This window comes from Asterias amurensis, chromosome 17 (assembly GCF_032118995.1).
Source record: "Asterias amurensis chromosome 17, ASM3211899v1".
NCBI lineage: Eukaryota > Metazoa > Echinodermata > Asteroidea > Forcipulatida > Asteriidae > Asterias > Asterias amurensis.
Window position 1 is genome coordinate 16020894 of NC_092664.1, and position 20744 is coordinate 16041637.

The 20744-nt window shown below is 38.4% G+C and overlaps 2 protein-coding genes across 3 annotated transcripts; one reads left to right on the forward strand and one right to left on the reverse strand.

Moving 5' to 3' along the window:
• Window positions 1-375: 375 nt before the first annotated feature.
• Window positions 376-11155, reverse strand: LOC139949941 (adenylate kinase 2, mitochondrial-like). Of its 2 annotated transcripts, none has more exons than XM_071948526.1 (4): window positions 7042-7339; window positions 5172-5408; window positions 4150-4317; window positions 376-3237 (listed from the first exon to the last, which is right to left on the reverse strand). In XM_071948526.1, exons 1-4 carry the CDS (start codon window positions 7198-7200, stop codon window positions 3016-3018), a joined length of 786 nt encoding a protein of 261 aa, XP_071804627.1. In that variant the 5' UTR covers window positions 7201-7339; the 3' UTR covers window positions 376-3015. The 2 variants fall into 2 exon arrangements, with proteins under 2 accessions (XP_071804627.1, XP_071804628.1); XM_071948527.1 differs by lacking the exon at window positions 7042-7339 and adding an exon at window positions 10849-11155 and having other exon boundaries at window positions 379-3237.
• A 235-nt stretch (window positions 11156-11390) lies between these two features.
• Window positions 11391-20135, forward strand: LOC139949850 (sorting nexin-17-like). The gene is made up of 12 exons (XM_071948402.1): window positions 11391-11842; window positions 12965-13163; window positions 13747-13922; window positions 15190-15283; window positions 16091-16175; window positions 16496-16565; window positions 17350-17442; window positions 18316-18516; window positions 18933-19118; window positions 19266-19376; window positions 19834-19896; window positions 19996-20135. The coding sequence occupies exons 1-12, from the start codon at window positions 11786-11788 to the stop codon at window positions 20098-20100; spliced, it is 1440 nt and encodes a 479-aa protein (XP_071804503.1). The 5' UTR covers window positions 11391-11785; the 3' UTR covers window positions 20101-20135.
• Window positions 20136-20744: the final 609 nt, after the last annotated feature.

Sequence of the window (20744 nt, forward strand, 5' to 3'; positions counted from 1 at the left end):
AATTTGCTTAGCATGAAATTTCTTCTTTGATAAAAACAGGATTACCAACCAAATTTCCATTTGTTGCATACTGCTTGTTACTGGTATTCAGCTGTTTGCTTATCCTGAAAATCACCTGGAAATTCTGTTGGTAATCCTGTTTTTATCAAGGAAGAAATTTCATGCTAAGCAAATTTTTGTGCTTAGCAGTGCTATAAAATTGAGCCCTGATCACAGCAAACAATTTTGGGAATAACGGCTATGGATTCTCTATCAAAACTGTTTTCAAATTGCATCTTTCAGGCCAAAACAAAATGTTTGTTTATCCATAGATGGTCCCAAAAGACGGGTCACTCTGTAGTTTTGTTTAAATATGTTTTATATGGATATTGTACTTATGATTAACTCTTTGGTATAAAAATATTAAGTCACAAAACACAACATTTTCACTGTTTTTTAAGCAATCGAATGGTTCAACAAATCCAACACTGCTCTAGAATTGGTTTGAATCCCTCCAGAGTAACATGCCTGTGATATTTTTTCACAGGACTCGGAAAAGTACTGAGTATACAGTGCTAACACACATCGGTGAATGGGAACAAAACCCCAAATTAATATTCTTTATCCTCTCGATGCAAATTTAACATCTATTATAAATCCGAGGTATACTTTGCCTCTGAGAAACTGGGTCCTGGAGTGAAATTTGTACATTGTTTAACAAAATTCTTAGCATAATTTAAAATGAGGATATCAGTTGACACAACATTACAATATTTGATAAGTTTTATCTTTTATTTGAACTAAAATTCATCCTGGGTCGGCAGGTGAACCCTGTTAGTTTTTAACGTGCATTGAACGAGTCACTTTGATTTGATTACCACTCTCACTCTTTGAAAAAAAGACAAATCTTAAAAAAAATAACAGTTCTTAACGATGTTAATTTAAAAGTTGCACACTTGATGCTCGACTTTATTATCTACGAATAATATAGAAGACAAAATTGCATAATAGGATTTACTTTTTTTCAATACTTTGCAATTGGGTCATTTCAAATGCATGAATTACAATTTGACTAGACTTGTGGACAAATCATTAATGGTTTTACGCGGTGAGATGGTCGAGTCGTGGTGGTGGCGTAATGATTCAGGTCTCTGTAATCGAAGGCCTCCTGCTCTCGCGAGATCACTGCTCTCACGCAAACTGCTGGCTGCAGACTACTCTGCTACCGCGAGAGCAGTCGACTCACGGGGGCCAGCAGTTTTGGGAGAATACGGCCAGTGTCGCGAGAATTAGAGAGTCGAAATGCTATCACCGCGACGGACATTTAACAACTTGTCCACAAGTCTACCATTTGATGGATTCTCAAATACAAATAGCCCTTCAAGATTCCCAAAGCGGCCACAAGTGGCCTGTATCATTACAACCAACAGCAAGCTGCCTAAACTAGAATGCCCACAGCTCTTAATGGCCGCAGCATTTGACCTCGTTCCACTGAATCAAAATGGTATGGTCATTTCTTGCACTGAAAATATTGTCCATGTTTCTTAAACGAAACAAAATTTATGACAAGTTTCATTTTTCAGCTGAATCTTTGCAACATTCACAATGTTTGGAAGGTAAACAAGTGACACCTTTAAGAGAATTACTTGCAAAGGTAACCTGGGAAGTTAACCAGCCATTATGAAACAAAATTTATCTTAACAGTTTTGCAGGCCGAAATGGCTACAATCATATCTGTAATGAATTTTGGGGGGTTTTCATTTCAAGAGTCGACTTTGTAAGGCCAATGTTTATATATGGTGTACATTAAACAGGCATAATATTCTTCCTACTTAAGTATGTTAGTCAACTTTTTCTTGGAAAAGTCAGAAAAATTTAATACATTCTGAAAAGTCTATTAAAGATGCCATGTCAGATTTTTGGCCCCAAACAGTAACAAATAGATTTTTTTCGAGTGAATGGTCTTTCAAAGAGTATCACCCCCTCTAACGTAAAAAAGTTTAACTTTTACTTTAAATGGTCAGGAATCATGACAAAAATTTAAAACGTTTCTTATAAAACCCATAAGAATTGGTCACATGATATATTGTCGGGATCCCGACAAAAACTCATTTTGAGCACTTTATTTCACTGCAACTAATAATTGGCGGCATTTTCCGAGCAATGGCTCAAATGAAAGCTTGTTACTTTCTCCACCCCCATCAAAATACCTATTGAATTTTAAATCAAAATTTTTGGGTCAAATCGGCCAAAAATCTGACATAGCATCTGAAAGCCCACATCATGTACGCATGTAGGTCAGTCCCTATACCACAATTAGATAAAATAGTCATACTTTATTCCCAAGGACAAGTTTTTCCCAACTAATATAGTATTTATAGTATTACACTAAGTGCCACAATTTTCACCCATTTATTGAAATCATAAACTGACCTATTGCAGACGCATCTTGTAGCTACCCTTAGAAGCACTTTTCATGAAGTACGCACCGCACAAGCAGAAATTCCCTGCTTCCATAAGTGCTGAATCTTAAGCAGAGTCTAAAATTTTTGCCTGGTTATATGTGGAACGACTCCCATTAAGCAGCTCTATGCGATTAGGCCAAACAGCTGGTTTATTGTGTTTCAGCAGGGTAGCTTCTTGTTGTGTCTGACCAGGGAACAATTTTATGAAGCCTGTAAGCACAAACATGTGCTAAGCACAGACAAGTCTTGCTTAGCAGAAACTTGGTACCAGCCAACATTTCACCAGGCTCACATTGTGAAAATTTGTTCTTAGCAAAGAAATTTGAAGTTTATTCTTCTTAAACAGCTCAAATTCATAGAGCTGCTATGGAAATATTGCGGGAAAAGTTTTTGCCAAGAAGAAATGAGCAGGATACCAGTCACAAATTGTACATATGACATGGTAATTTTGCTGGTAACCTTAGTCTGGTAAGCAATATGTAATTGTGCTTAGCTACTTTTGTGTGCTTAAGCAGATCTATGAAATCGGTCCTGTAGATCTATAGAAAATATTCTCTAGGTATACTTTGAGTTATAAGAACATGACTTTGTCTTTGGAAGTTGCTTTAGTGAATATCGCCTGGATGGTTGTAAAGACAGTGTTGGGTGCTTTGGAAGCGTCGATCGTGTCCAGGATTCCCTTCTTCCTGTAGTAGTCAGTCAATGGAGCCGTCTGCTTGTGGTACGTCGCTAGACGAGCTACCAACGTGGACTCGTTGTCATCTGAACGCTTCATTAATGGCTCACCGGTAATCTGCAACAGTTTGAAATGATCCTTATTGTTAATATTCATTCTTAACCCTTCAGAGACAATAATAATATTAATATACACCATGTTTCAAAGCGCTACCAACATTATTACCCCCGATGACTGTGCCTTTTCATTCCTTAAACCAACTCAGCTCCCTGGGAAGTAAACAGCCTATGCTGGAAATGTATATCTAGCACACTAAGCTAAATAAACCACAAGAACCATCTCTGCCCTCACAGTTACCCATTTACCCTTATGGGTGGAGAGAAGCAATAGCTAAGTGTCTTGCACAGGGGCACAAGTGTCATGACCGGGATTCGACACCCCACAATAGCAGCAACAAGCGGCTTGCGTCAAAATTGCCCATAGCAACTGTTTACAATTGCAAGATTTGAACTCCGGGTACATTGCAAATCCACTCAACAAAAAAACACAGCCATGTATTTAATTGGTACAGTATTGTCCATGTAAACAAACAATTTAAATTTTAGGAACTCAACTTTTGTTGCGTATTTTTGTCTTCTCTTCAACTATCGGCAAAATATAAACACAAGGGAAACTGACTGGGTGACTGCCATGTAGATTTTTAAGTTGTAGAGGCCGGCATGTCATTGATATAAATCCCCTTAGTATTTGTTTTGCACCAGACACCTCCTGCACCAAATTGATGTCAATTTTTAAATTGCTGACAAAACTATTCACTTTCCTTGCACTTTAGATTATCTTAAAAACCTTGAACTACTAAAATTGAACTACTTTAACACAGTGTTTAATGAGGGTTGTTTCTAACGTTTGTATATTACCAACAGCTCTCCAGTGTTCTATACCAAGTAAGTAAATACCCAACGTTAGAAATTAATGTTGAACTAAAAACATGAAGCTGTTATTTGCTAGGCTGAGCATCAGGGTACCTACATCATCAGTCATAGGCACTTTGGGTGGATTGAACTCTTCATGATAACTTCGTCCACTAGCTCGATGAATCAATCGACCACAGATTCGCTTGATGAGCAGCGAGTCATCGATGCCGAACTCCACTACCGAGTCGAGCTGAGTCTTCCTGGAATCTAGAAGATTATCCAGCTGCAAGATAATCAAATCAAATCAAAATAGATGTAAATCAAAATTTGATAATCCAATCAAATTAAATCAAATTGATTGAACCAAAATGAAATGAAATTTAATCACATAAGATAAATTTCACATTTATAAGATCAGGTCAGATCAAGCCGAATCGAGTCAAATCATATCAGATCACATTAGTTCAGAGTGAATCAAAATCAAATCAAATCACATCAAATCACATCAAGTCAAATCAAATCAAATCAAATCAAATCAAGTCAAGTCAAATCAAATCAAATCAAAGTGAATCAAAATCAAACCAAAATAAATCAAAGAATCTGCCAAATTCTACACTTAATTTACAATTGTCCCCATATTCTTCCTATTGGTAAGCAAATGATACTTAGTGACATGAAGCAGGTATGCATAAAAAGCATTAATTCCTTGCTTTTCATTTCATTTCATTTATTAATTTCACAGGCAAAAATTCAAGCACAGACAATAAAAACAGTAAGAAAACAAAAACATGAACATACAATAGAATTACAAAAAAAAGCAGCACCCCTGGAAGGATTTTTAAAAAGTAAACTTAATTACTATCGAGTTAATCCCACTGATGCAACAATTTAAGAAGAGACAAAAAGGGACATTACAGATGGACATTATTAAAACATGGCATACAGTATAAAAATATAGAACTATACAAGCAGTTAACGCGCTAACCTGTGAAATCCGCTTACTGGTTACAGGTGATTTTTTTGGAGCAGCAACTGACACATCTTGCGAAGCATTTTACTTTGCTATACAAAGGAAATCGTTCACTGGGTTAAGGGGGACTTTTTCCGGTTACCATAAATTGGACCCTATTTATTTACCATTTCAGCTTGAACCACCGTCCTTGGGAAGCCATCCAATAAGAAACCATTAGAGCATTCGGGTGTGTCCAGCTTACTGTCAATCATCTTGACCACCAAGTCATCGCTGACCAATGCCCCACTGTCAATCACGGACTTGACCTCTTTGCCAAGGTCTGACCCCGATGCTATGACGGCTCGCAACATGTCACCAGTCGCTAAGTGACACACGCAGTACTTCTCTGCAATCATAGGACCCTGGTTTTGGGTAGAGAGAAAAGGGTAATATTAAAAAACAATTAAATGATAATAAAAACAAAATGCTCAAATACCAGGGGTTTTCTCCTAAAATAGTCAGACAACAAAGATCCTCAAGAATCAGGTGAAATTAACTCATAAAGAGGTACTCTTTTCTATTAACCAAGGGAAATATGCCTTAAAAGAAGGAACCGGCCATCGGCCAAGGCCATTTATTTTTGCACTTCCACTTGTTAGTGTCATTGATTGTGACCAGAGTGCAGACTGCAGAGTCCGAGTTATGAAAAAATTAGACTCAAGTCAAAATAAAAGAAAAAAAATGTGACTCCGGTCCAACGGTAACAAGATCAAATATTTTGACTAACGTCCTACTAAAAACTCATACCACACGGGTTGTTGTATCCAGTTGGATGCATGACAATGAAAATTCACATTCAATTATGTACAAGGCTACACAAGCTCAAATCCTAAAAAAGGGCAATAATACAGGAAGTACACGTAGCCTTCAGTGTTGATCGAATGTGTTATGTGCATGCCATTTCAATATGGTGTTTAAATCATCTCATAAAATAATAACACTTTACAGTGTAGTAGGCAGCGCTTGAACTTGACCACATGCCTTTAAGATAAATGATTTCAGCCTTGGGGGTCAGGCCAGTTTACTCATGACAGAGGATTAGTATTTTGTAAAAACTTGTTTTGAAGCACCATCTTCAAAGGGTGAGTTTTAGTCTGATAATATCTTTCAATTCATCTCAATTCAATTCAATTCAATTCAATTCTATAAAACATTTATTTGGGTATCGCCCTCACATGATAAAATACATAATTGGTGTTTCATAATATTAACAGTGAAAGAGTACATGTAGCTAACATTATTATTTAACCAACTACAGCAATTCTGTTGAGTATTGATTAAAGTAGCCTACATGTATACCTCTTAGTGCTTGTTCAAATCAAAACAGTTCATGAAAATGTGCACTTAAATTGATGTAGGTCTTGTACAAATAATTCTGGTCACTGGTGAACATTCTGAACTACGAGCCCTGCAGTCTCAATGATTATCCAAGCAAATTCAAGATTTTGACAAGGTGTGTTAAAAGGCATTGTAAGGAGAGACATGCCACATTATGCACATATTATTATGACTGTGTATCAAGGGTGGGGTATTAGATCTTTTGATGTGCATTGAGCCATGACAGTACAGTTACATGTAAACAAGTGTAGTAAATTCAAATGAAGGAAGTACATGTAGTGTTCCCAGTACTCTTCACAAAAACACACTCCACACAGGTAGTATTTAACATAACTGATAATAGGCCCTATAACTCATTCTTCGATGTACAAGTACCTGGGACTTTAATGAGAAGTAAGACAGTATACACATTTACTCCAAGATTTCACAAACACATGCAGAAAGAGCAAAGATTGATATTAACTGTGTTACTCATTACTGTGTATTTATCATGAAGCAAAGTGTTATCTCCAAATACAAATTACCAAGGCATACTGACAACTCATCCATGATGAATAAAATCAAATCTTGGCTCAACAAAAATACAGGAATTTTATAAATTTTACAAAACTCCCTGACAGCAATGTCGCCGTGCCATCATCCAACCCTACATTGTACCTGTACGCCTTTACCAGCCCCAGGCGGCCCCAATAGTACAGCAATAACCCCAGTCCTTGTAGCAGGGCGAGGATGCCGTGGGTGTTCCTGCTCCATCCCACCCTCCGGTCCCCGTCCTGGTCCCCCATGATGGCCCTTAATAGCTGGCACCGCTGCCATTGTAGGTATCAGTGACTGTCACTTAACAATGACACAATATGAATGACACTCACTTCCTCTTGTCTCCTGAACCCTACACTACTGTGGTACACAGCACACAGTCTATTTGGGTTTACATTGAATTGATGCTTTGGATCGAATGAGGACCGTGTGCAGATGTTTTTTAGCCAGCAGTGCGGACTGGTATTCAGAGATTGTGCGGTATGCATGCAGTCAAGGGTGTCCACTGCAATGTACATGTAATGCATACTATACAATTGTACATGATGTCTAGTGTATGTGATCTAGGCCAGGGTTTGTGGTCTGATTCAATGAAGTAGGGGCCTATGGGGAGCCCGATTTAATTTTGATGAGGAATGATTGCCATTGCTGGATAACATTACAACGGAGTAATTAAAATTAATTGGTTTCAAAAGTATGTAATTAAAATCACTTCTTTGGTCCAGTGCTTATATAAAATACAACCTTAAAAAGTAGGGTCTATCTGGTAATTGTGTTAGTTTATTTCTGTCTATTTTAACAGTCATACATGTAAATCATTGAATGTTAAATTTAAGGTTTTTTTATTAGAGAATTTGAATTTTTCTGTGCATATATATGACACCAACCAGTGAAAATTTCATGTAAAACAACTAGAATGTTTCTGAAATTTGTTGTTTTATCTGGGGTTTTTTGTAAAACCATCTGTGTTCACATACATAATTTTTTTTATGAAGTTTAATAAATCAGGCATGGCTTTAAAAAGTGTCATAATGTGCAGTACATTTTTTTAATAGTGAAATAACATACATCTGACTGGTTTGGCCTTTAATACACATACTGTGTGGCTTTTCTGGGGCAGTACCTAATAGTGCTGGGCGAATAGTGAAATTTTGTTATTCGGATACCGCTGGCCAACTATCCGAAATTAACCGGATATTCGAATAGTTTTTTCGCCGCTAGAGGGCGCTGTTTAAAAAAAATATATATATTTTTTTGCCGCTAGAGGGCGCTGTTCGTTTGTGAATGAGATCTTTTGGGCGGATTGATATTAGTTTTAGACAGTGTCACTCGGTTCATTCATAAAAATGACCGGATCTAATTTAAAGATGGCGATTTGCTTTTTCTTTTGATCGTCATTGACTGTACGTGAAGGAAAACTTTTGTAATCTTTGAACAAATTACGTCAGAAATGTCATTGTTTTAACTCTTCACGGAGGTGAGCATAGTTAAATACTTAATATATGCTGTTTTATGCTGTCTTAATAGAAGTTTCATAAGGATTCAGACAAAACATTCATATCAGTTGTCGCCCGACGTCCGCGGATATTCGGATATTAAAGAATATCCGGTTACTCGGTTGTAATTACAGAATTATCCGGTTTGTAAATAGGTATTCGCGCCCTATGCGGATATCCGGTTAAGAAAAAAAAGGCATTCGCGGTTATGGATAGGAAAACCTATTCGCCATTAACCGGATATTCGAATAATTCGCCCAGGCCTAGTACCTAAAACATTCAAACCTTGGTACGGAAACTAAATAACAAAAGGGTGCATTAACATGTAGTGTCCCCGGTTGGGTGAAGGTCCCCAATTAGAAAGTGTGTACAAAACCATGTAGCTCCATGACAAAACCAATGGGAGCTGTTGCCAAAAGGTGGACTTAATGGGCGAATACACATTTACTAGGAGACCATAATGCAGGTGTTTACACTGTGTTGTTTTACAGATTGCACAAAGCAACATTCACATGATGTTACCATACAATGTAATAATGATGTAAATCTAGATTGTTGACTCACTAGCCTAGCATGCCCCAAAACCAATAAAATGTAAATTTTAATCTTTAACCTGGGGTGGAAATCAGTAAAACAAATTTCAAGAGCCGGATTTCAACCAGCAACTTCTAGATTTATGTGCTGGTGCTCCATTGAACTGAGCAGTTTAGCCCAATGTTGGCAGTCTCCCCTACATTGTATTTGTCAATTCTTCCTCAGTTGGGCAGGAAACGATTATTCGCGAAAAGCTATTATAAAGCACCTGAAGTGTCCAATAATTATTCATGTACATGTAGGACTCTCCAATAGTGTATGGAAATTGTTAGTGCTGCAACTAAAAATGAAAGCAAGGATAAAAAGTGAACTAATAATTGGATTAGTTAATTGAAAGGAAATTCCTGTAAGTTAAAACACTGGCAAGATTAAAGTTTTTGTTTTGGGGTTAGGGTTTTGTAAAAAAAAATTATAAGACTTGATACAAACAATACATACAATGTAACTTGCACAAGGATAAAAAGTTGTCTAAAATTGTTGTTTGGCCTTTTAGATCAGGAGACCAGGCACCAGGGGAAATGCGGCTGCCCATGTTAGAAAATACTGTGGTGGGTGTTATCATCGTGGAGCTATTGAGGAGGTACAGGTAGGGCCCAAGGGCACGATGAACAAACCTATTGGAGTCCCAGGTATCAGAAAATGGCCCTGCCAGACATTTTCTGTGGCAGGGGACTCCTGCCAGACATGCCCAAATGGCCCGAACCTTCGTATTGTGCTAAATCAGCTTGAGTTTTAACTATGCCCAACATAGGTTTCATCCAGCTGATCTAGCTCATACATTTTGTCACAGGAGGATTTAGAAGAGCTTTGACCTTTGAACTCTCTACTTCTGAAGGAACACTATATGAGGATTTGGGTTATGAACAGAAACTAGTCAACTTTCCCACCAGAAAAGTCGCTCCCTAGTAAAGTTGCCCCTCACTTACAAAGTTGCCCCTCACTTACAAAGTTGACCCTCACAAAGTTCCCACTAGAAAGTCGCCCCAGCAAAGTTGCCCCGAACTTCCTCCGTCATCCCCTCTCAAAGCCACCCCTCACAAAGTCGCCCTCTAGCTACTAACTTTATTCACTAGTCACTACTTCACTGGGGCTACTTATAAAACTTTTTTTTAACTTTAAGTAATAATTTTTAGGATAGGTTGATAGGATGAATATTTACTTTATATTACTTTTATATATTCATTAATTTTTGTAATGCTTTCTGCGTACAAAATATATCAACTTAATTATCAATTGTCTTTTTACCAAGTCTTTATAACAACTCTTGCAGACAACAATAGCCTCTCCAAAAAGCTATAAATAAAGCCAAAAAGGAGTTGAAACATCAGTTTTTAACGCAATCAATGACAATGTCAATTTTCAATGTGAAAAAAAATAGGGTCAAGTCAAGATGCCAAATCGACGACATTTTCACTAGGTTTCATTCATAATTATTTAATTTAAAAAATATGAAAAATATTAATTAAAATGTACACTAAAATTTTTTAAAATATTTCATTTAAATCAAATTTAGGCCCCTAATTAATTAGGCCCTATAAACTAAAAATTAGTAAATCATTTAAATAAAATAATCAACTTTTAAAACCAAGCTCAATTAATTAATAATAATTTAATTATTTCTCATTATTAAAAACCAAGTCAGTACTGACAGGTGAAACTGAGATAAATAAATAAAATGAAATAGAATAGAAACCTACAGTTTGTTTACTTGTTAAAATTTAGTAAAGAAAAGTGATGGCAGGATATGGAAAGTTTTCTGCCCCACACAGCCCCCGGTCTCCAGCCCCAGTTGGCCCGCCCGAGCCAATGGACCCAGCCCCCGGGTTAATCTTCTTACCTGCGTGCCTTTCCCCGCACCGGGAGGTCCCAACAAAATTGCCTTCACTCCATCGACACTTTCGTCTGGTTTAGCGGCTGGTTGTGCTTGTGGAACGGGTGGCATTGTGGCAGGAGGAATCTACAACTCTTTATCACTTAGAATACTAGTACAGGATGGCAGATAAACTTGATGATACTCAAAAATTCAGCACTTTTTTATTTTATATATTTATAAAAAAAATACCGGCTAATTTTGATGCGGGCAAATTGCTAACACACAAGATCCTGCAGTAAATGCCATGTGTACACGCGTACGACCTTTAGCGACCCGATGACCTGGCCAACTGCCTCGTTCTAGAAACTTACCTAAACATAAAGTTAAAAACCTCCATTGTTCACAAAATACACAATAATTATCTCATAAAAATATTTCCAAAGTTGTTCAAAGCGATACATATTATAATTTATCTACTTTTTTTATTGTTTTACAATAATCATTTGGTACAAAGTGTATAATTATATAAATTTTTATGGGATCAAAACAAAGTGGGAGGGTTTCGCGACGACCTCCTGTCTGGAACGACGGGAAAGTTATATTATCATAGTCGAAGTTTTCATTTCAATAAGGGAAAAGGATCAGAATTCATGTATCCGGGTCAGTTGAATACCAAAATTAAACTGGACTGTCTAGTGCAACTTTATCTGGCTGTGTTGATCCATCCAGCAGTTCATCCGTGCTGTGACCCTCATTCATTCAGAAGTCCGTGCTTTTGTTGGAGATTGCAGCTAACAGGGCGCCCGGGGTCAGAGACGTGTGACGGCAACAGTGGTCAGGCCAACTGGTCCAGGCTGTTCGTGAAAAGTGAAAGTGTTCTGAGAATCTTAGGCCTTGAACTGACCATAGAGCTAGGAAACTGACTGAGTGTGAGGACTGAGAGCCTCTTCACGGGTCAACCATGCATTTCTCAATCCCAGACACCCAGGCATACAGTGAGGGAAATTCTAATTACACAGTAAGTTAATTAACTGATTTATTGAATACAATATTGAATGAATATAATTATAAATAATGGTTGAAATTTTGGATAACTTTCCGTATGGCGCCACCACTTTTTCACTCATTTTTACAAAAAGGGATATATAAATCAGGTAAATTAGATACTATATTATTTTATTTCGAATGAAAGTGGTGGCGCCATACGGAAACTTTTCAGAAATTTTCAGTGGTGCACTAAACCGGCGCTGTACTCCTTTTTGAGTACAGCGCCCGATAATGTCAAAATTAGAAAAAAGGAGTACAGCGCCCCAGTTACTGGGTCTAGTGGTGTACCTAGTATTGTAAGTAAAAACTAGGGGAGAAGAGAACTTGTTGCAAAAAGTTTAACTGATCAGCAAAGTTTCTGTTCAGAAGTTTTTTCCAACCAGCCTGGACTGCGACCTTAAACTTAAAGGCTAGGAACACGTTACCTTGGATCGAGCAAGTTGGTCTACTAAGCGTTAATAACTTTTATATAGTTAATAACCGTTTATTATAACAATTAAAATGCATGGTAATTGTTGGAAAGATGTTTTAAAAGTTGAAAACAATGATCCACCACGCAAATTTGTCTCGAAATTGCGTAGTTTTCCTTTTACTTTGAGAACTAACACGGACAGCCATTTATGGGAGTGAAAAGTTTGACTTCCATAAATGGCCGACCGTGTTAGTCAACAAAGTTAAAGGAAAACCGTGCAATTTTGAGGTGTGTTTGTGTGGAATATTGTATTCTAATTTTATAACATCTTTCTAATTCTAGGAAATTCTACCCATACATTTTATTAAAAATGGTTACAAGCTCTTTTTAAAGACCAACTCGACCGATCCGAGGCAACGTGTTCCTTTAATGACTGGACTTGGCCTTTTCACATGTTTTCTGGAATCAACTTCTCAATTCTATCTGTACCTTTTCTTTTGGAAAGTTTCAAAATAGACCTAAAGAAACTTTGGTCTTCTTTGTAAGTTTACTGTGTATTGTTTTTTAGCAATAAGTTTTTATAATTATAGTTGATCGTCCGAACTTCTCTTTATTAAAACTGTGTATTAGAACTTCTCTTTGTTATTATAAACTGTTTTCTTCTTTACCATTCAAATCTAGGGTTACAATCTTCATGTGAACGGTGTGTTCCATTGCTCACTGCGCTACTCACAGCTACATGACTTCAATGAACAAATCAAGAAAGAGTTTGGAACGGGATTTCTGGGCGCTCAGAAATTTCCCCCCAAGAAGATTTTATCACTAAATCAACAAGATATTGAAGAGAGGCGTCAAAAACTGGAAAAATATGTTCAGCTGGGTAAGAATGATTCAAGGGTTTAGGTACTTTGTTTGTAGGACAGAAAACACAACGACCACAGATTTACATTTAACTTACACGTTTGAAGATATTATTGGTAGAAAGCTTCCCTTTAAAATATTACCTGCAGAGGTGCGATAGTTTTTGAGAAATGAGTGAAACAATTTTATGAAAATAATATCCGTGAGATGACATGTATTTTTGTTTTAATATCCTATGGTTCTTATATACGTATAGCGCACATATCTACCAAACAAGGTACTCTTAACCGCTCGGCCACTCAATTCTCAGCAAGTAGTATTTTAAGGGAAGCTTTCTACAATTATTATCTTTAAATGTGTAAGTTTAGTGTAAATCTGGGAACATTGTGTGTCTTACAAAAAGTACGCAAACCCTTTAAAAAGGCAAAGTATTTGTTATTGTTTTTATTCTGATGTAAATGTAGACATGTAAAACGAACTTGTGAAAATGCCTGAGTCCTGTGAAAAAAAATCCAAGGAATGGGATACCACACACCAAGGCAATGAACAGGGCATTTACCTTTTCTGCATTTATTTGTTACTCATTCTTTGCCTCCGTACAGTGAGTCAGGACCAACGAGTAGCCAACAGTGATCTCTTCAATGGATTCCTGTTGAGTGCACAGAAAGAAACTCGGAAAGAGAAACCAGTGGAAGCTAAACTAGACGTGTTTCTTATGAATGGACACAAGATTACTGTTAATATTATGTCGATGGATCAAACTGATGATGTACTGGAGGTGAGTAATCAACGCATCACCGGGAGGAAGGGAGTCCGTGGCCCCGGACTCTGATCAGTGGTCATGGGGGTTTTGGTTACTAGCCTAAAGGGAAATTACTGGACTGTGGCCAGTGGTCCATGGGTCAGTGGGTATTTCAAGCCGTGGGGGGGGATTTAAAGCTGTGGGGGTTACTGTCCAAATGCTGAAATGAATGGACTCTGGCCAGTGGTCCAGTGTGTTTTTCAAGCCATGGGGTATACTGGCCCAGTGCTGAAATTAATAGACTCTGGCCAGTGGTCCAGTGACCGGAGTCTCTGGCCTGTGGTCCAGTGGGTATTGGCTATTGGCCTGATACTAAAACTCAATCAATCACTTTCCACAGTTTCAAAATCACAATCAAATCATAGACAATGTAAGTTGGAAATTAAGAAATCAATAGTTGTTTGATAAGATTAATTAAATGAATAATAAGCATTGACATTCGTGAAAGTATGGGGGACCCATACAGAAGCAAAGCTTGTGGGTATGGTTCCCTGAGCAAGCTTGTGCATTGAGCCGATAATTATTTAAATTTATGTGTTGTGGAAGAAGACACCCCTCCAAGTAGGAAACACGTTCCGGGAAAGACAAGTGTACTCAAAAAGGGCTCAATGCACAAGCTACTGGACCCTGGTCAATGGTCCAGCGGCTACTGGCCCAATGCTTGGACTCCAGCCAGTGGTCCAGTGGGTATTTCAAGCCCAGTGGGTTACTGGCCCACTGTAAAATTACTGAGTTTTTCCAGTGGAATTAGTTTGATGCCAAACCTATCCCCAACTTTATTGGAAATCTTACTTCCCAACATTCCCCAAATTCTGGTTTCACATTTGTCCAAGGTAACGGACAACGGAAGATCAACATGTCTGATCAAACACTTCCTGTATTGTCTGATTTTAATTGTTGTGGTTAAATGATAGTAGTTGGACCTCATGGGATAACAAAAAGTTCATACACTAGCAATTGGTTTGTTCAGTCCATAGTTGTGCCACTATACGTAGGCAACCGTCTAGTATGTAAGTGGTCCCGAATAGTTGGTCTGCTCACTGGAAAACGCAAAGCCTTGATCATACTTCCTGTGAATGTGAATGCAAAGCAAATGTTTTTCAGGAGTTGAATTATTTGTATCACGTCAATATTCGTATCGCAATTGCAGTCGCAGGAAGTATGAACAAGACTTTACAAAGATTAAGAAGTTTTAAAACGCCAATAACAAAATGCATTTTTGTCTTTCATGGGTCTGGAGCAGGCAGTGGCTTCTGAGATAGGTCTCAAGAGTGACTTGGTTTTCTACTTTGCTTTGTTTCTTGTCAAGAAAGATGAGGAAGATGAGCGGGGAACAAGTAAGTAATTATTGGCCCTTAACCATGATTGCTTCTTTTAAAGCAATCACACAACATCGGTAAACAGTATTGTCCAAAGGCCCACACTTTGTGTATCACAACTGATAAAATAACAAACCTGTGAAAATTTTGGCTCAATCGGTCATCGGAGTCGGGAGAAAATAACGGGAAAAACCTACCCTTGTTTCTGCACGTTTGGCTGTGTCATGACATGTGTTTAAAATTAATCCGTTATTCTCGATATCGAAAATTGATAATTGTTTTAATGTTTTCTCAAAAAGTAAAGCATTTCATGGAATAATATCTCAAGGGAAGTCTTTCACCATTACCTTCTGTAAACCCTGTAAGTTATTTGGAAATCTGTGAACTTTTAATTTTTGTTCGATTCAGAAAGTGTCCAATGGCTTTACCCAGTTGTATTTAAATTGGAACCTGTAACATGTGTAAGGGGAATAGTATTGTGTTTGGATTATTTAGCCCCTTATTGCTGATACAAGCAGCTTGGAGTGCTCCCAATGGAGTTGAGAAAGTTTAAAGAGTAATAATATTGAAAGTTTGATAGTTTCTTGGATAATAAAATCTGTTTAACCCCTTCCAGCATTCTCCCTTGTCCCTGAATACTATACAATTCACCACCTCCCACAAAACGGAGGTCTGTGTCGGTAATCATCCAAAATAGAGGGCGCTGCAACAGGAGATCACTAACGTTGGATGTTGTGAGCCATAGCTGCATATTGTTACTTTTAGCTCATTGCCAGGGTTCTAGAATTGAAGTTTTAACTTTTGTTTTTCTTCTCTTTCCTGCAGTTGTCAGGAGACTTCAGGATTTTGAGTCCCCTTTTATTTCACTGAAGTCGGCAGCCGGCAAGAACAAGATTGTCCTGAGAAAGAAGTAAGTCAGATGTGTAAGAATTAGCAAATTTCATAATCATAATAATAAATGCGCTCATATATATCTGTCTCTCAGTGGCGCTCAAGTATTTTACATTCAGTATTTTCCAGCAAGGTATGTGGGACAACGTTTGAATTATGAGACTTACTCCTTTTACATAGCACCATGCAGTGGTTAACAAGGTTCTGTGGTGCAACGCAGCCACTCAAATCATGAACACCAGGGCGAACCCCTGTTATTTTGATATGTGCACTGGGTTCTTCAATGTGCATTATACAACACACAGGACCAATGGCTTAAGGTTGATGTTGTTTTTGCAGTTACTGGGATGCCAACTACGATGATGATCTGATAGCTGACAGTGTGGGATTGCAACTTCTTTATGTGCAGGTGAGCCTTTGATTGTTTAATTGTCCAATATGCTACTATTTTTAATAAGGGAACAAAAGGGTAGCACGAGTTCTTAAACTTGCGTATAAAACCGACTTTTAACCGCCACTTTAAGAACGAGTCACTACTCTTTTATTCCCTCTCATAAATGCCTTTTTGTTAAAAGGCATAATAAAGTAAAAAAACTCTGTAAAACTTATCCGTTTGCCGACGTCCTTTCCTTGATCTCTGTATGTGTGTCGCATTTTTTTGACCGAGACAGTTTTCGGATATGCATATTGTGTGGGTAGTAGTAGTAGTATGCATCTTCGTATTCATGGGTCAAAGTGGCAAGGCAAGATCAATCACCCCACTAACAAAGTTGTGGGCTAACCTATACAAATGTACCCGAAAACAACCGGTTATAAACAGCTCCAGCTGGTCATTATCTACCGTTTAAGCACCCCTACGTGATGCGCTCTCCACCAAAAGGTATAGCGAAACTGTCTAAGGTTTTATGAATAGTATTTAAATTGTTGTGGTACCCGCTGCTGATCGGAAGTGAAAGATTGGAACTACCTCTAGCTACCAGGAAGTCTGGGTGGTCTAGTAGTACGACATCTGCTCTAGAATGGCAAGGTTGTGGGTTCAAATTCCACCCGAGTAATATGCCTGTGACTTTTTTCTCACAGGACTCTAAGAGTGCTTCGCACACATCAGTATTGGTAAAACCAAATGATATTCTTTATCCCCAATGCAAATTTAACATGTATAAAATGATACCTTTTATTTTTGTACCTGTCAGGTTGTGAATGATATTGAGAGAGGCTGGGTCCAAGCGAACCCAGATCAGATCAAGAGATTAGAAACCCTGAAATCTAAAGGCTCACGCAAAGAGGTAGGTTTAGGTTCGTTGACGTACACAGTCATTTTCATTTGAGAGCTAGCAGAGGCAAAGATATCATTTGGGGGAGTTAATGTATCGAACGTGTGTAGGGAAAAAGCAAAATCATCATGTAGCCCTGTGCAAGTTGTGAACGAGAAAAACTTTTTGATGGTAATATACATATTAAATATAAAGTTTGGTTTTATAAGATGTTGTTTACTGTACTGATTTGTTTTAAGGTCCAAGACTCAGTTTGGTCTCAGTGGTGATGAGGCCTCATAGTCTTGTCTTAAACATTGAGGTATATCGGTCTCAGTCTCGGAAATGAGGTTTTGGTGTTGGTCAGGATCTCAACCTTGATGGTGAGGTCTTGTTCTCTGTATCAGTCTTGAACATTGAGGAGGGTCAGTCACGGTCTCAGATATTTAGGTCACGGTCTTTGGCGCAACACAAAGACATTTACAAAACATGGAGACTGTCAACACAGGGCTAGATACATGTAGCTCAAATGGTAGAGCGCTGGCACATTAATACAGAGGTCACAGGATCCAACTTGGCAGTGGTGTCGTGACTCGCCTTCCACCTCTGGGACCCCGGTTCAAATCCTACTGGGGGCACTATGTGGATTGGGTTGTCAGTCCCTACTTGACTGATTGGGTTTTCCCTGGAATACTTTTCTGTGGTGTTCCTCCCACATCTAAAACTGACATTTCTTCATCATCTTCTCTTCTCGTTTAGCTCTAATTAGTTAGAGCGTTGAGAATATTTATCCAGATCCAGAACTGTAGTAAATATTTTTTGGTTCATCCCTAAATTGGCTTAAATTTACCCAGTCATCGATTATGTGATAAACAAAAAAAGTTATTAAACCAATTTCTATTGTAGTATTTACAGTTTGCGAGAACACTGAAGGACTATGGATTCATCCAATTTAAGCCTTGTACAGTAAATTACCCAGCCATCAACACGCCTGCAGTAGTCAGCGCTGGTAATAGAGAACTAGTCTTCCGTCTCAGGCTGGAGAGTGGTGCATGTAAGGAGGGCAGCTTTAAGATAACTCGCATGAGATGCTGGAGAATTACATTGGTAAGTCAGGGAGCCATACTTTGTCTTAAAGGCACTGGACACTATTCATGCTATTGGTATTTACTCAAAATAATTGTAAGCATAAAAACTTACTTGGCACCGTGCAATGGAGAGGTTATCCCTGATTGTTGTAAATATTTCCCCTCTTTGCAAAAAGGTTGGCATTTCCGGTACTTTACTGTTCAGCCAAGTCCATGCTCAGCCCAAAACAATGTTAATGTTTATGGTGATGATTATTAGCACATGAGTTGCACAGGCTGTTTACTCCCCACAGAGCTGAGATGGTTTAAGGAATGAATTAAATGGGGCCAACAACGAGGGGTAATAATTTTTGAAGTGCTTTGAGACGCCCGGTGTGTAAAGCCAGATATAAAAACCAATTATTATTTTTGAATGTGATGTTTATATTATTTCAGGTGAAAGAAGGGGAAGACACCAAAGAAGACCCATCCCAGCTAGAGCTAGCCTTTGAGTACCTCATCGGCAAAGACAAGCTACGATGGATAGTCATAACCAGTGACCAGGCTATCCTTATGAGTCTGAGCCTACAGGATATGGTGGATGAGTTATTGCTGTTCAAACGAGGTGGTCGAATCAAGAGGGTAAGAGAACCAACCTTGTTTCCTGTGGTGTTTGATCTTAGCCTGCCACTTTTTTGCAAAACAAAATGTATATTTTGTGTTTGTAAGTGGCCAGACACACAAGGCACTGACTCTACCATTGGTCTTCTTGTTTGTTGATGAATACAGCCACATGATAGAGTGAAGGGGCCGGAGAGACAGTTCAAAGGTCGCGATGGTGGGGTCATCGTAGCATCATCAACATCCAGTCCAGCCATTGACCCACACTCACCTCCTCAGGTAGGTTGTAGGTCATACAATAATACTCATAATAATAACTAGTTCTTATAAAACACATTTCACATCAACCGACTCAGCACGCTTCCCATAAGAAAAGACGAGTTACCCGTCCTAACTAAGGATGGGTTCAATGCGTCCTAACGTCTTCCGTTACAGAACTGAACTCGTCCTAACACTGCCTAAGCCCTAAGATTAATCCTTAGTTAAGAAGAGTTAGTGAAATCGACGGATGGTCATTGGTCTAATAACATTCCTTTAATCTTTCTCAGCCGTGTCAGCAGAGTAATCCCTTATATTGGAGTACACAATTAGAAAATGCAATACTGTCTCAAATTAAAAACAATTCTCAGATACATTTTTTTTTGCCATTCATTTAAAGAGTGATTACCAAACTTAAACCTTCCCTTGAAACAAAAATCGTTCAGGAATTTTCTGTTTTTCTTTTTGTGCGTCACAGAGCCCTACAGATACCAGTCCGACTAAGACGTCTAAAGCTATGGGGTCCGTCAAGAAGATTTCAGTAAGTCTCAAAACATTTAATGCGTGCTTGCGAGTGCAAAGCTACAACTGCAGGAAACTGGGATGACATTTCTCACATTTTCTCCTTGCTTATCAACAGGACAAGTTACAGTCTGTGGGGGTGTCCGCCAAACCACATCACTCTACGATGTCTGTCGTGGAGAACGACATCTTCGAAGCTGGTATCGGGGAAGACGACTTGTAAAACAGCGCCCTCAATCTCTGCAACGCTGATTTACTTTTTGTATAGAACCACTGTATGCATGAGGTGAGCAAGACTGTTGTCATTGTCATTAATTATGAAACAAATGAAGGAGCTTTCAGAGGGCTGTTCAAGGGACGGCAAAATTTGCGGCAAAGTTTGCTTTACATGTATGTGCTTGCCGCTGCTTTTATGTTGCAGTGAACAGTCAAGTTTTGTTAATTGTGTTTATAAACCACACTCACAGATACTTGTCATTTGATTGGTGGAACACTGGAACACACATAACGTGTCATCCTTTATTTTGCCATTACATGTACATGTATACTGCCGCAACGCTTTAAAAGTGAGTATAGCCGGCGCATGTTATGATTAGATCACACAAACCTAAGTGGAATGTTTGAGTTGGATATGGGATGCCTGGCGGGCTTTATCTTTCCACATTCCACTAGCAAGCGCATCATAACAAACTGTCTGAGTGTGCGCGCAATGCATGTGACGATCAGCATGGCACGTAAATGCACCTCTTTTGCACTTACTTTGACTTTTGTAGTTGTTTGTTTTGCGTATAGCTTAGAAAAGAGCAGTGCGCGGCGTTAAAAAGAGCACATTACGTTGTGAGTAATATAAAACACTTTGAATGCATT

Bases quoted from the DNA above. Each gene is read 5' to 3' on its own strand.
- LOC139949941 (XM_071948526.1), bottom strand. From the start codon at position 7,200: ATGGCAGCGGTGCCAGCTATTAAGGGCCATCATGGGGGACCAGGACGG. The intron at 5,409-7,041 runs GTACAATGTAGG...ACCCAAAACCAG, and splicing joins GGGCTGGTAAAGGCGTACAG to GGTCCTATGATTGCAGAGAA. The intron at 4,318-5,171 runs GTAAATAAATAG...ATTATCTTGCAG, and splicing joins CGGTGGTTCAAGCTGAAATG to CTGGATAATCTTCTAGATTC.
- LOC139949850 (XM_071948402.1), top strand. From the start codon at position 11,786: ATGCATTTCTCAATCCCAGACACCCAGGCATACAGTGAGGGAAATTCT. The intron at 16,566-17,349 runs GTGAGCCTTTGA...TGTACCTGTCAG, and splicing joins TGCAACTTCTTTATGTGCAG to GTTGTGAATGATATTGAGAG. The intron at 18,517-18,932 runs GTAAGTCAGGGA...ATATTATTTCAG, and splicing joins GATGCTGGAGAATTACATTG to GTGAAAGAAGGGGAAGACAC.